The sequence below is a fragment of the Rhododendron vialii genome, chromosome 7a (genome assembly GCF_030253575.1).
Source record: "Rhododendron vialii isolate Sample 1 chromosome 7a, ASM3025357v1".
In the NCBI taxonomy this organism is placed as follows: domain Eukaryota; kingdom Viridiplantae; phylum Streptophyta; class Magnoliopsida; order Ericales; family Ericaceae; genus Rhododendron; species Rhododendron vialii.
Window position 1 is genome coordinate 40,489,811 of NC_080563.1, and position 14,683 is coordinate 40,504,493.

General features: G+C 38.8%; 2 protein-coding genes across 3 annotated transcripts; both read right to left on the reverse strand.

Annotated features, from left to right (window-relative positions):
- Nucleotides 1–2,437: 2,437 nt before the first annotated feature.
- LOC131333949 (BEL1-like homeodomain protein 11) lies at nucleotides 2,438–6,165 on the reverse strand. Of its 2 annotated transcripts, none has more exons than XM_058368794.1 (5): nucleotides 5,710–6,165; nucleotides 4,191–5,467; nucleotides 3,484–3,863; nucleotides 2,851–2,911; nucleotides 2,438–2,763 (listed from the first exon to the last, which is right to left on the reverse strand). In XM_058368794.1, exons 2-5 carry the CDS (start codon nucleotides 4,839–4,841, stop codon nucleotides 2,617–2,619), a joined length of 1,239 nt encoding a protein of 412 aa, XP_058224777.1. In that variant the 5' UTR covers nucleotides 4,842–5,467; nucleotides 5,710–6,165; the 3' UTR covers nucleotides 2,438–2,616. The 2 variants fall into 2 exon arrangements, with proteins under 2 accessions (XP_058224777.1, XP_058224776.1); XM_058368793.1 differs by having other exon boundaries at nucleotides 5,656–6,165.
- Nucleotides 6,166–8,547: 2,382 nt separating this feature from the next.
- On the reverse strand, nucleotides 8,548–14,225 carry LOC131332340 (origin of replication complex subunit 6). Its single transcript, XM_058366513.1, has 10 exons — nucleotides 13,938–14,225; nucleotides 13,797–13,843; nucleotides 13,131–13,235; nucleotides 12,972–13,052; nucleotides 12,241–12,352; nucleotides 12,038–12,100; nucleotides 11,857–11,944; nucleotides 11,598–11,668; nucleotides 11,159–11,309; nucleotides 8,548–8,790 (listed from the first exon to the last, which is right to left on the reverse strand). The coding sequence occupies exons 1-9, from the start codon at nucleotides 14,055–14,057 to the stop codon at nucleotides 11,253–11,255; spliced, it is 744 nt and encodes a 247-aa protein (XP_058222496.1). The 5' UTR covers nucleotides 14,058–14,225; the 3' UTR covers nucleotides 8,548–8,790; nucleotides 11,159–11,252.
- Between the last annotated feature and the right edge of the window lie 458 nt (nucleotides 14,226–14,683).

The following is a 14,683-nucleotide window of genomic DNA, read 5'->3' on the forward strand; positions in this document are numbered from 1 at the left end:
ATATGAAAAGTTTTCTTGATAATGTAGATTATTCGGGCCAGCTCACGTGCATCTCGACAAATTTTTGAGAGACATTGACTAATTTTAAGGGACTAATGTCACCGTCTACTAGCGAAAACTCGATCAAATTCAAGACAAAACCTCTTAGAGACTGGTCCGCTAAATTGATATTATCGGAAAGGTTTCGAACCTAAAACCTTCGAAAAAAACAAAACTCCTACGTCTAGCATTGACCTCCACGTGAACCTTTGGGTTCATACTTCATATGGAACACCTAGAGCCATGACCATTTCCATTTCTAGTTTCATACACCCTTTTTGGAGAGAGAGAGAGAGAGAGAGAGATGTTTTGTGTTAGGTTTTCAACTGCTCCATGAGCAAATATGGGTGGGGATTGGTACATGTTGTTAACCATTTTCCTCTTTGCTTTTATTGCCTTTCTAAAAATTCGTTCTTCAAAAAACGCGTAATAAAGGTTTTGGGAAAGAAGTAAAAAAATCTCTAGGACTCTAGAATTTCTGGGTGATGTCTGATAATTGACACCTTCAAGAAGTTTAGGTAATGTTGTATGCAAAAATGACAATTTAGAAAGAGAAGTTTCCTAGGTGTACTGAAGGTCTAGGTAAGGTACACACAGTCTTAGGTAATTCGTGATTTAACTGGAAACACCTCAAAAGGTACACACAGTCTCGTTTTAATACGATAACCGACTATCTGCATTTGGTTTCTAGAAGGGGTGAAAAAGTCAATTTGTAGTAGTGAATAATTTGAGCTTGGCTTGAAAATATGACCGAGCTTTGTAAATATGCATTAACTTGGCCGAGATTATAGACTGTTCGGAGGTACTCTCATGTTTATACAATAACCAGCCGTATTCTACAAGTGGTGTAATAGTCAATTTGAGTAGTCAATAATTTAGTCTTAGCTTGAAATACAAATATACACTAGCTTGGCTTGGTTATCACTTGAGACAATTCGAAAGAAACTTTACTCAAGTTGATCAACCTGACCTAGCTTAATTTCTCTAACGATATCAAAGCAAGGAGTGAATACTGAATTAATCAAGCATAGTTTGAAAACTTAGAAAGCTTCAAAACAACGCGTCCGCTTGGTTTATTAATCAAACGAATGAAGGTCGAATGGGTTTTTATGAGCCGAACAAGAGTCAACCTTTAGCTTGGTTCGTTCAACTATGCTATTTTTCACTCAATTCTCCCACATGTCTCATTAGTAATCTATAACATTTGCACAAAATCATAAGCGTTCGATTCATCCTCAGGCCCCGTTCCGCTAAGGTGCTTATTTTAAATACTTATTTTCCGCTTTACAAGACAGATCATTCTCTCACAATACATCACATTTAATTCAAAAAATAAGTACTTATTTTTAGTTAGTGTTAAAAAAAACCCTGTTTAATTAAGAGAACTATGCCAAAAGGGAACAACAAAACTAGAGCGTGTCACTGGCTACAAGCCTACAACTCTCTGACATAACTTGAACAAATGACAAATGCTTAAATAGAAAGCCCATTGGGCAGACTGGTGATTTAAGGTCATTGGATTATGTATGCAACAAGAACTTGTTCTGAATTTCTCCCTCTGCCCTTTAAAAACAAGAAGAAGAAGAAGAAGAAGAATAGCTACCATTTTTGACCCAGCAGATGAAACGTCAAGAGGTTTAATGCTCATCCTATTGAAGCCTTTGAGAAAATGATCTTACTCCTTTATAGGAACTACTTTTTGCTTATTTCTTTAGCCTTTTTATTGGAGGGGGTTTTTGCTTTGTTGATCAAACACCAATAGTTTGTGTAGCGGACCGAATGATCGGACATGGGACGAGCCGGTGAAGAGGTTCATGTCGTCACAAGTCATGGGCCGAATGACCATCAATTGGGTTGGCACTGTCCCGCGTGCAAGGCTAGGCCGGGGATGTGAGCCAAGTCTGTGGAATTGCAGGCAGGAAGGCTGTCGTGGCACTCGGCAACGTCACGCGTGACGTCACACCCGCAAAGCCATTATGAGGACACGAGGTTAGCTTAGGCACAACGTGCTTGGAGACCAAGTAACTTTCTTTCTACAGCTATAAGCTGAAACCCTAAAAAGTTATAGTACGCCGCCAAATACATTGTCAAGTACTTTCTCGAAGAGACGAAGAGAGATTTATTTGGGTATCGGAGTGCCATCCTGCCAACTTCCGGCCTGTTAGCACTAACGAGTTGTTCGTTTTGCAATTAGCTCTCATGAAGAAACAAACCGACATAGCGTCCTAATCCTCACAACAGTGAACGGAAGAACGAACAACCTTTCACTTTGTTAACAATTTTCTTGTGGTGATGTTAATGCCGCGAACAAATTCATAATCGGTTCCACGCAAAAATCGAAAGATACAAAGTTAAGATTAAAAATAAATAAAAAAAAATTGCCTGTGAGAGAGAAAAGTGAAAGAAGTTTGAAGCACATTACTCAAACCCCTTAAAAAGATTAACATCAATTACTAGCATCATTTCAGCACAGATGGTTGATATCTAAATAAATTTGCTAAAACAGTTTCCTTTTGATGTGTACATAGACCAAGAAACAAGCAGCACCAATCACCATCTAGTCCATTCCTTGAAATTTTACTCTTCTCCATCCCCTTGGAGAGAACTGCTTGCTAACATTGGATCCGAGTCAGCCGAATCGTTGTCTGCAAACTCCTCCTTGTACATGTCTTCGATCATAGGCTTCCACAGCCGCACTCGAGCATTTATGAACCAATTTGAAACCTAAAAGACCCAGATCAAAGTCAAGCAAATTTTTGCCAAGAGAATCATATCAGAGCAGAGAATATATGAAGGGAATAGGAACTTTACTTGGTTCTTTGTTAGGCCTGTTTGTGATGCCAACATTAGCTTCTCAGAGTCGTTTGGATAACTGTTCAAATAACGGTCAATGAGTATAACCAATTAATGAGAAGAGAATTCCATACGCACCTCATATGGTTGAGGTTTAAGTGTCTTTGTGGAATCCATTTTGCAAATAAAGAGGACATTCAGATATATGAAACAAAAGATCATGTGGGTACATAATGGACTAATTAATTATGCCATTATAAAGAATAGAAACATAGTATAGAAATGATGCGCGTAATTCCTAATTCATCAGGGAATGCCTAAACAACCGTCTACTGGAAAGAGTATGCAGATGATATAGTACCGATACATAAATCAATTTCTGCAAACCGGTTAGCATTTGGTAACCAGTTGATACTATCAGATTATTTATTTGGATTCAATGACTAAGGAACAAGGTGCATATGATTTTTTTGCACCTTTTAAGTGTGGATTGACTATTCACTGAAATTCGACTATGGTGCTACAGACATCTCGAAAAGAAATGGTGTTGTAGAGCCATATTTGTGAGTATGCAGTGATTTTATGAGACGTCTGTATCTTCATTTGAGATTGTAATATGCGCATTCCATTAAATAGGTTTGAAGCACTTACGGGTGGAGAAAGTGTTCGAAAAGCCAAGACCGAAGGATAGTCACAGAAGTCTCAGGCAATCCCCTAATCGGTCTCCAGGCCTGCCTTTGGCCTTGCACCATTCCAAGCTGTTGAAGCGACAACCGGTTCTGTCTGGCTTCTTTGTCAAACAAGCTAAGTTGCGAAAAACCCGAATTGATTTTCGGAGAATCTTGGCAAAGTTTTTCCTTTGCAGCAATGATTTGAGATGTTATAGCATCCCTTAAGCTGCAGAAATGCCTGGACATGGCTTGAAGTGCTAGAGCAGTGTAAGACTTCCCTGCTCCTGCACCTGCTATCATCTCAAATGATGAAACCACTTCTTCCAATTGGTGATAATATTGCTCATATCTCCTCTCCACCTACAATTACACCCCCCATAAAAAGGGCATTCAACTAAGATATATTCAAAAGGTATCAAATTGACAACCAGAAATAAACCTTTTAAGAAATATGTTTGATTGACTTCTTTTGAAACTTGTTTTCAAGATTTTTTTTACGTAGTAGTAACTAATTTTTGGAGAACATTGTAAGATGAGATCTTTAAATTTTAAAAAACATGTCCACCAAATAATGAATGGATAAGAAAATGTCGATTGTTTTGGTTTTCAAAGACAGCTTCTGAGAGGTGTACTGCAAAACTAATTCTGAAAACTGAAACCACATTAGATAAATTTTCCTGGACCCACCTCCTCAAGCAAGGAAATAAGCTTCACAATTTTAGCTTTAAGTTCATGTCTGTCGCCAGACAACCCATCGCTGCACAACTCAGCTTTTAGTTCAGAACAAAGGCCGACTGAACCTCTCCTGCTATTTCGTGACAATCTTCTGATACATCTCTCATTCCTTAACTCTACCGCTTTCCCACCCACATTAGCTATTTCTTCAAGAAGAAACTGTGCTGGTTTTAGATACTTGGAGTTACCCACGAAAAATTCTGTTCCATAAGAGGCAGCTGAACAAGACTGATTCAATGAGGCCGAGGATGAAGCAAAAGGACTATTGTTACCCACAAAAGAAAAATCATCCGAAATTCGCTCCACTCTTGGATTACAAGCTTCCCGTGCTTCAGAAATGAAATAGCTTGGGCTTATGAGATTTGGATTTAAGGGTCTTTGTCTGAATTGGACTGAAGGGACAAGCATATCTGAATTGAGAGATAGGGAGAGCCTTTGGGCTTGTTGGTGATTAGTCTCATTGGATGCACCGAGAAGATCCATTAGGTGTCTAGTGTGGTCAAAATGTTGGTTTTCGAATTGGTTTTGACCAGTAATGGAATCGGAGATGATGAATTGGTGCAGCATACTTGAAGAATTAGGGGGTGAGTCCTTCGAAACCATAGTACTCAAAAAGTGTAAACTTGGAGTTTGTGTGAGAGGAGGCAAGAATTGGAGTTTTTAAGAAACAGGTATTTTGGAAAATGATCAATGGGCATGGGAATTATTACCTGAAATTATAAGCGAAACAAACAAGTATTGATGTTCAACCGAGGAAACTTTGGAGGGCTTCTAGAGATCGGAGGGAGAAACAAAAGGTGGAAAATGAAAATTGCAGTTAAGGGGTAGGGTGAAGAAATTAGAAAGGCGCAGAAAATGGGTTATTTTGGTAAGTAATCAAAGGGCTTCAAAAGCATTTAGCGAGAACTTGTAATGAGACAAACAAGCAATGATCTTCATCTAAAGAGGAGGGAAGGAGAAAGTAGAACAGAGCAAAATGGGTATTTTGGTAACTAGTGAAACAAACAAGGACTGATCTTCATCTAAAGAGGAGGAAGAAGGAAGGAAGCAAGAAAAAATGGGTATTTTGGCAAGTGGATTCAAAGGGCAAATAAACTTGAATTACTGAAGACTAGAAGGGAAGCAAAAGTACTGATGTGCAACTAATGCAACTGGAGTTGAAAGAAGTAGAGATTAGGGGAGGAAATGGTGAAAATGAATGCTTCAGTTATCAGATAAGGAACTGGAACCTGGAAATAAGACAATAGAGTTCTGCAAGTATTCAGGTATTCATTAGAAAGAAACAACGATCAGAACTAAAGATGTTTAATGTGTCAAATCATCATGTGCATTAAAGAGTCCAATGATAAGTCCATATCCAAATAATAAAACTCTTTGGCAACTAAGTACAAACACCTGATTGGTTTTAAGAACTTACAGAGATAGAGCAAAGCAAGCAAATCGCCCAATCTTTGTGTCTAAACAAACATACCTCAGCTTGATAACTACCCATGTGAAGAAGAAAGCTAAGTTTCTCTCTCTTTTTCTCTCTCTCTATCTCTATCTCTATCTCTATCTCTGTCTCTGTCTCTATATCGATCTCTATCTGGGCCTGGTGTGCATAAGCAGCAGGAAGCTATGAATCCTACAATCATAGGCCTCTGAAAACTCTTCATAGAAGCAAAAGGCCAAATTAAAATGCTTGAAAATGAAAGGGAAAAGAAATGGTCCCCCTTTTCACTCAGTACAAAAAAACAAGCAAAAGCATCAGCCCTTCAGCTTTAATGCCTACTGTTACTAATCTTTGGGACACTCAAAAAAGTACTCTCATCTCCTCTCTCTCTCTCTCTCTCTCTCTCTCTCTCTCTCTCCAATATCTATGCTAAATTGTTCTGCTGAAATGGGGTTTCCTGTAATCTGTAAAAGAAATGGAAAAGTGGCCTATCTTTTGCACACTCTCAGTTTTAAAGATTGTCTGGGAATATCCAACTTTTACCCTGATAGTTGGTGAAATTATACAAAATAGAAGTTGAAAGGACACTGAAACCACAATCTCTCAAGGGCAAGCATACATACACCAACTTATGAAATGGATTCTTTGGGTCATGCATGAGAGAGGGAATGGTTTTAAATCGTGGTACTATCAGACAATGAGAATAAGGTGTCGCGGTCATGAATTACTGAAAAATTTAACGATGATCCCATTAATTGTAACCCGAGCAGTGAATTGGATACGAAGCCATACGTGTATGGACATCAATGATGCATGTGGAATGTACGCACTTGTACATCAAGTCATAGAGATCACAAATTTTGTGTAGTGATTGCGAAATCCTTAAAATTATAACCCGCGAACAAGTTCTCTCTAATGCAGTTGATTTAGCCCTATATATTGCATGGGCTAGGTGTGGAGCCAAGATGTGTGACTAGTAGGGTCAAATATCTATAGCGGCCGGTGGGATTAGGTCTGTCTTGGCAACGTAAAGAACTAAATATTGTTGTTGTTATGGAATTTTGGGGGCTACGATTCACCTTGTTTGGTTTAAATTTTTGAAAATTATTTTTGATGTAATGAGTGAAGAGAGATAGAGAGAAAAAGGTATATCAAGTTTTTGAAAGTTATTTTTGATGTAATGAGTGAAGAGAGATAAAGAGAAAAAGGGTATTAAGAAACGTGTAGAGAGAAAAATGAGATGAAAATTGAACCAAACAAGGTGAATAAATTTAAAATTTTGAAACCTAAATGAAATTCCTCCCATGCCCATGGTGTGGAACTAATTGACCCCACATGGAGGAAACAAAACAGTTATATCGGAAGTTGACGGTTTTGGGTAGGGCTAAAAATTAGATATGGACTATAGAAGAATAGTACTATACTGCATTGTAGCAAAAGGATATTTGAAACTAGGAAAATGAGCATAGATATTACTCCTAGTATTGAACACATGGAGATATGTACGTAGCCGTTTGATGTTTGTGAGTCTCCTGTTCATTACGGCTGCAAATGATCCGAGCAGCTTGGCTCCATAAAAGAGCCAAGCTTGAGTTTTCGGCTCGTTCGGTAAATGAGCCGAGTGGAGCTTGGCTCTGCTCATTCGAAAAAAGCTCGGCTCGTTAAGGGAGGCTCGACTTGATAAAAATGGCTCGTTTAGTAAATAACTAAGTTCGGCTTGTTAAGGACACAGTTTCGAGCCGAGCTTTAGCTCAAGTTTTTAAATCGTTCGCAGCCCAAACATTCACTACGCGAGCTCATGCATCAAATGATTCCAAACACAATCATACCCATATATCTGTATTCGAGGGCTCTTAAAACATTGGCAATTTCTATGATTTTGTGTGCTGATGAGATTGATGTATTGATCCTGGGTGAGATTTGGGTAGGTTCGTTAAGATGCTTTAGTAATGATTACAGTACTATCTTTGTTCCTTTTGGCTCTCCTCCCCATTTCACACTCTGTTTTTTTGAACAGTTTCGTTGTCCTGGGCCCCCTCACTGATTAAAGTTACCTGCACTTCTGCACTGTGTGTACAGTTCCAGTAAATTTCAAACCGGAATTCTGTTTTTCTGAGGCCCCAAAGTCCCACGTCGGGAATTTGTGGAAGTAGTGAATAGTATATTAGGATTCGTGAACAATTACTGTCCGATCGTTACAATTTGTATCAGAGTATACGAGCCCGATGACGCGGTACAAAGTTAAATGCTACACTATGACCACCAAAGAAAAGTTGTTGGAACAATGCAACAAAGACCTTACATCATAAGGTGGGAAGGTGGGAAGATTGCGAGGCCCCAAAATCCCACATCGGGAATTTGTGAAAGTATTGAACAGTACTATTATATATAAAGATTCGTGAACTATCGTAAGAGTTAACAAATCAGCTGGCGCAAGTCGTTACAATTTTTCCCTTGCTCTCTCTTGTACTATTGCCTTTTGTACATTCACTTTCCCTCCCCATGAATCAAGAATATGGATGAAATTCGTACTCAAGAACATCTTGCTCAATCTTAAACGTGTAAACAAATACATTATTCATCCAAAAGGAGCATAGAAACGGCAGGCAAAGACTCGCATCACTTCAACAAAAACAGGTCCCACGACACGAAAATTAATTGTTACCAAATACGCGTTTTTTTGTCATAGCGGATGAAATTTTGTCATCGCGTGTTCCTTGATCATTGTTTTGCGCTAATTGCAATTTTAATCTGTAGCAAAAGTTTCCCATTTTGTCATAAATAATCACCAGGAAAAATTTCGCAAGGCGATGAAATAGTCAATCATCAAATACATTGCCAAATAGCACTATTTCTTTAAGTAGTTCAAGAACTCTCTTAGAACTCAATGATAAACCTTCATATTTCCAAACACCAACAAAGTAACACAGGAATCAAAACATGAAGTAATTGTCGACGAACTGTTTTAACAAAATACTGATAATAATAGAAGAGATGTAAATGAGTCATGACAGCGAAAGACCGAAAAAGGAAGTTGATTTATGACCTCATTACAAAAGAAAGTATCGACACAAAAAGATCTTGCCATTCTCCGGGCCACCAACCTCGTACACAAGAAATCTGCAAACAAAATGGAAGAAAAGCATCACCATGTTGTCAATATCAGTTTCCCAGCAGATGGTTAGTATCGAAGTCAAGTGCATAAACCAAGCTACCCCAATTCAGGAGGAAAAAAATGACTAATGAGGTACTATACTCGTATCTAAACTGAATTGGACCACAAATAAACACTAAGGAATAACCATGGGTTACCATTGACCACCTACCAAAACCAACCTCCCTCTTCCTAAAAACTCCCTTCCTAAAGAGCAATTTCGCACATCCAATTGGTTAATCCAATCCAAGCAATACAGGGCAAAAAACACAAAGCAATTCCAAAAGTCAACAATCAATTCCTGCCAGTGTTGAAGATTGGAGTTTTCTCATGTTTTTCACAAGAGGGAGGATTTTGGTCAAAGATCTTCAGAGGATTGGCTCAAAATCCCCTCCATCAGCTATGTTTGACGAAAGGAAGCTCTGGGATAAAGCTGCATTAATGAGGAAGAGTCTCAACGGGAATTCTCTTCTCTGGAGTGGCTGTGAACATGGGTTTTCTCCTCCCTATATTTACCCTAGTAGTTTGCTATTGTAAAGTAACACAGAGATCTGAGAGTTTGTGAGTTTGGGTGGGTATACACTGGGATTGGGTGAGAGTTTGTATATCCTCCAAATACAAATCAGCTGTCCGTGGAGTAGGCGATTTGCCGAACCACGTAAATCCGTTGTCTCTGTGTTCAATTGGGTGTGTGTGTTTCTTTGTGTGTTTTTGGTTTGATCCTTACGGCACAACAGCAAGAAATTTGCACAGCTCCTCATTCATAGTGTAATTGAGATGCAACATGCATCAGTCAAGCAACTAAACATTCGTGATCAAACGAACTTCATAATCAATTATTTACCAAAAAACTACAGAACAAATCAGTACTAAATCTTTTCGATCTAGACGCTACAAGAATTCGGGAAGACAAAACAAATAATAATAAAACAAAGTGGAATAATGCAAGAAACCCCGTGTTTTTTGCTTCAATCCTTCCCTTAACAACCCTCCTGTGGCTTTTGCTCTGAATCAAACTACAAGCAACTACATCAAAAACCTGACTCTCCCAGGGACAGTTGAATGAGCAACTGTCGCTCTTAATCAAAAGGATGGTCAGCTGAAACCTATTTCATGAAGTATGGAGGCATGCTATTGTTGGGGTATACACCCTTAGTGGGTGGGTGTAACCACAGGGGATCACTCCCCTTTGTGGTGTAAAAGTGCAAGTGTGCACTGTGTGTGTGTGCTGAGTGAGACAGTGAGAGAGCAGAGAGAGTTGAGCGGAGAGCTCCCCCAACGGGGGGGAGCGGGGCTCCTAGGAGATGCTCGGATATTCTGTCGGAGAGCACCGGAGTGAGGGAGAGAGAGGAGTGGGGAAGCCGGATTGTGGCTATCCCGGTGAGGTTTTTCATACTTGTATTTATGTGATTTATGTACATAGTGGAGTTTTCCTCGGATTTCTCGTTTGGGCTTGGTTTATTTTCGTGCTTGTGCTAGGAGGTGTGAATCGGGGTCGGGGTCTCGACCCAACAGCTATCTACTCAACTAATGCACACTCCAGAAGAGGGGAGGGATTTGTCTGCTTCTTGTCTAATGAAACTTGGTCACCCCAAAAAACTTCTTTTGAACGGCCTATTACAGTTTTTTCATCATGGTTAGTTGCTTGCAGCAGGAATACCAAAGGTCACCAAGGAATTGAGCTTCATCTATGTCAACTACATCCAACTTCCTACTATAGTCAGTACTTAGAGTTGGTGAATTATAGAAGATAGAACTACAAAGATACCATCACAGAAGAAACCGAAATTCTAGAAGAAAATTATGTTCATCTGACTGTCTAATACTATATTGATCGCACGACCACTTCTCCCTTTTTCTTCCGTGGAACTTTCTGTAATAAGAGACTGATAGGATGCAAGAGAAAAAGAATGCCTTCATGAAGGTACCTTTTACAGTCCAAAGAGGATATGGCTCTTTTGGCATTCAGGGCATAACATCCGAATATGGCTCTATCCTAACCATTAATTCGTGTCAAAAAATTCCTGGCCCTTGGGTTTAGAAGACATTTTTTAAAACCGTCCATCCTTATTATATAAGTGTTTATCTATAGTATCCAACTAGATCTAGTATTGATGAGGGAATTAAGCTTCATCAGTTTCTACTCAAGTCAAGATTAGCGCAAAAAGTTCCACTTATCCTTCTTCCCCTATATTTTACCAACCACCAAGTTAAAAAGGAATTCTAAGGAACAAAAAATAGATAACGTGATATGAAACGACAAGCTGTTCCTTGTGGTGCAATTTGTGGAGCCAATGAAAACAACAGGAATAATATAAAACTCAGTAGACTAACCAGCCCAGCAAGCTCTCCTTGAACTCTGAAAATGTTCAGTGTATCCATGATCCTAGCTGTCATTATTTACAGTTGCTTGTTAGACGCCAAAAGCTCATCTATCCAATTCTTTTGAGCTTGCCCTTTTCCTCTTTTTGTTCTTTCCAGGAAGCTGTAAGAAATGAAAATGCAGTCTTACAAATGTGAACTCATTCTTCATTGTAAATCAAACAACTCATTATAATCGAGAAGTAGAAGTGTTGAAGAGAAATTGAGGGAAAAAGAGAATTTATATGCTACTTGATTTCTAATCATTTCACAAAACCATTCATGGCATATGGTTAAGTAACACGGGGAACCACGTAAATACTGTCTTTTTGTGATTGTGGGCATACCTAGTAGATTACCTAGGGCACAACATCATCAACATAGAACAATTGGAGGCATTTTAGATAAGTACCTCTTTTGCATCATCTGATAAATAACCACCATCCTCAAATCTCCTTTTTTCCGGTAATGCATCCAGCAAGTCTGATATCCACAGAAGATGAAATACAAAATGAGATCAGCAATAGAAAAATATTTCAACGTCACTAATGCTGATTACTAATCAAGAAATTGCTATGAAAAAAAACAACGTAAATGGCATGGATAAACAATGCAACATGTTCAGCAAAGAAGGTATGATACGCCAATAGGCAATAACAATGAGATGTTACCTCTGTTGCCTTTCACTTCCCTTGGATCTTTCTTTTCCCTTGATATCCCAAACACATCATAGCAAAGGTCCCTCATGGAGGTAGCCACCTGCAATTTTTGTTGGATAAGTTCAGTTCTTACACAAAAGAAATCTTGGTGGGCAACAAATGACAATGCTCATAACGAAAGAGCATTTCTTACACTTGAAAATTCACATTCTGATGTACCACATAGCTCAATTAACTTCATCTTATCAACCTTGAGCTGTGAAAGAAGATAACAACTTAAGGTAAGTGCACTGCGTACAAAACTGAAACAATTCATTTCCCCCACAGCCCACATTTTGAGTCCCATGTGCAAGCACATTTGTGTGTGAGATAGAGAGAAGAAAGAGGTTTAGGCACCTTATGCTTCTTTGCACACAAGTAAAATGCCACAGCAGTAAATACAGGGCGAGTGAAGTCAGCACTAGCCCGACGGGTAGCTGGTAATGACTTAAGAAACTGGTCCTTGTACCTAGCAGATAAAATTTCATGATTTTTTTAACCACTGCAAGTAGCTGAGAAATCAAATTCCTAGAACAATAACACGATATTACACAACAAAAGGAGTTTTTTTATTTATCAGCAAAAAAAAAAAAAAGATTTCATTAATCTTTGAAAGAGATTACAAAGATAGCACACCAGCATACGCTACCCGAGACCCACACCCAAAGGAAAAGCAAGAAGCCAACCAAAACATCACACCCGAAAAAACAAGAAAACGCCAAAACAAAACACCAAGAACAAAGCACCCAGAGTCCAAGCACCCAGAGTCCAGACACCCCCTAAGCCCCAAAAACACCACACGAAATTAAAATTCCAAGGATAGAGATTCATCATCCACGAAGTCCTCATCATTCTCCCATTCCAACAACAAAAGAAGTTAAGGCCTATTGTTGAGTCTATGATTAAACATCCCCCGTGTTGTTTTGAATGCACAGTCGAATGCTTGTCTATAAAAGGCTAAACATAAGCAGCGATTGTTCTCATATGCAATTTGACAAACATAAACCAAGCATACATAAGAATGTGCATGACAACATTATCCGCATCAAATCAAAGTGCTCATTAAGCTCAAGGACAATGTGTCTTACTGAGATAAACCTCTCTGGACAAAAGGAATGAGTCGAACACATCCGAACCGAATGGCTAGTTCTCTGATATCAAGCTTGTTCCTACATAGTACGTCTCATCTTAGTCAAAAGGAAATAAGATCAACAAAATAAGACTAATTGAGATGATAAAGAACCTACTTGACACCAAGGCCATTCTGCATTGCATTGAAGGACCTGTTGTAGGCCTTCTCAGACATCCCACTTAACTTTATCGCGCTTTGTCGATCGACCATTACATCAAACCTTCAATCATCAGAACCAATTTCTCTTTAGTTATATACCATTTGTATTTACATAACCATATGTAATCGCCAGTGGTGGACACAAGGGGGTGCAAGGGTGCCCGGCCACAGCACAACTCTAAATACTCCAACTAATTATACTAATTTTTAAGGTTAATTTAGGATAGAATTTTCCCCTGCAAGTCCTTGGATTATAAAAAAAAACTCAAAAAAATATGAGTAATGGTACATATATGTTAGCTCCTAAAATTTCAAGCTATCAACCATTTTTCAGTTTGCGCGAATAGAATTAATCGCCGGCGACGAACATACATGCAATCTCATCTCTCCTCTAAATGTAGCAACTAATAATATACTGGTACACGGGTGTGGAATCTATTTTCTATTTGTTTTTGTTTTCTGACATACTTGTATGTCTTATCTTAAAGTATAAGGATGAGACTTTTGCAATCAATATAGAAATACATATGGTTTGAGCCCGCTAATTAAAAAATTTGTGTCCGTCACGAGTAACCGTAGTAATACAAGAAACGCGAATTTTATGAAAACATTGATTTGATACCTGGTAGCAGCGATTTCCAAGCAAATAACGGCCTTACAAATCTCTCCCTGCAAAATCACGAGCAACAATTTCACAATGAGAAATTCAGAATTGTTTACATAAAGCATTGCAAATTGTGAGAGAAGTAGAAAAGAGACGTACGATTCCGATGACGGAACAGTCGAATTGGATGTCGCAGAGGCGGCGGAGCTCGGCGGCCTTACGGATCACGGGCTTCGATTCCGAGAGGCCTAGCTTCTTGGCTATGTCTGTGACGTCCATGTTTTGGGGATCTCGGAATTGTCGTGTGGAGAGAGAGAGAGAGAGAGAGAGAGAGAGGTGGTTTGCATTTTAATGGCCTGAGAAAATGCGGGAAGTGTTGGCGGGAAGACGAAATGGAGTTTGGGTTTCCATTTCAGCTTTCATTTGCCGGGAAATTTTTTGGCGGCAAATAAAATGGTTAAACTTAAATTAAAAGGGTTTGACTTTTCCTTAAGAATATTTCTTTTCATAGAACTAATTACTGAGTTGCTTACAAAATATCATAGTGTATGTTTCAAATATTTTTACGGACGCTACGCCATTTTTCAGCGCATTGAGCAAATTTGTGCGGACTCCTCAAAATTTACGAGTGTCTGAGCACACGCGTGTAAAAATGTATTTCTTTAGAAATTTTCTTCTTCGATTGTGCTAAGCACCTAGATGGACTCACCAACACCATTTTGGTCTGACCTAACAATGATTCGGAAACCCAAAACACATTGGGAATGACTTGTTCGTTTTGGGTCTCAAAATCCATATGCACGATTCCCAATAAATTTTCTCTACATATCTCTCTCTACTCATTACTCACAAAATCCAAACCGAACAGGGTTGTTATTCTTGTAATGGAAGGATATCTAGTTTAT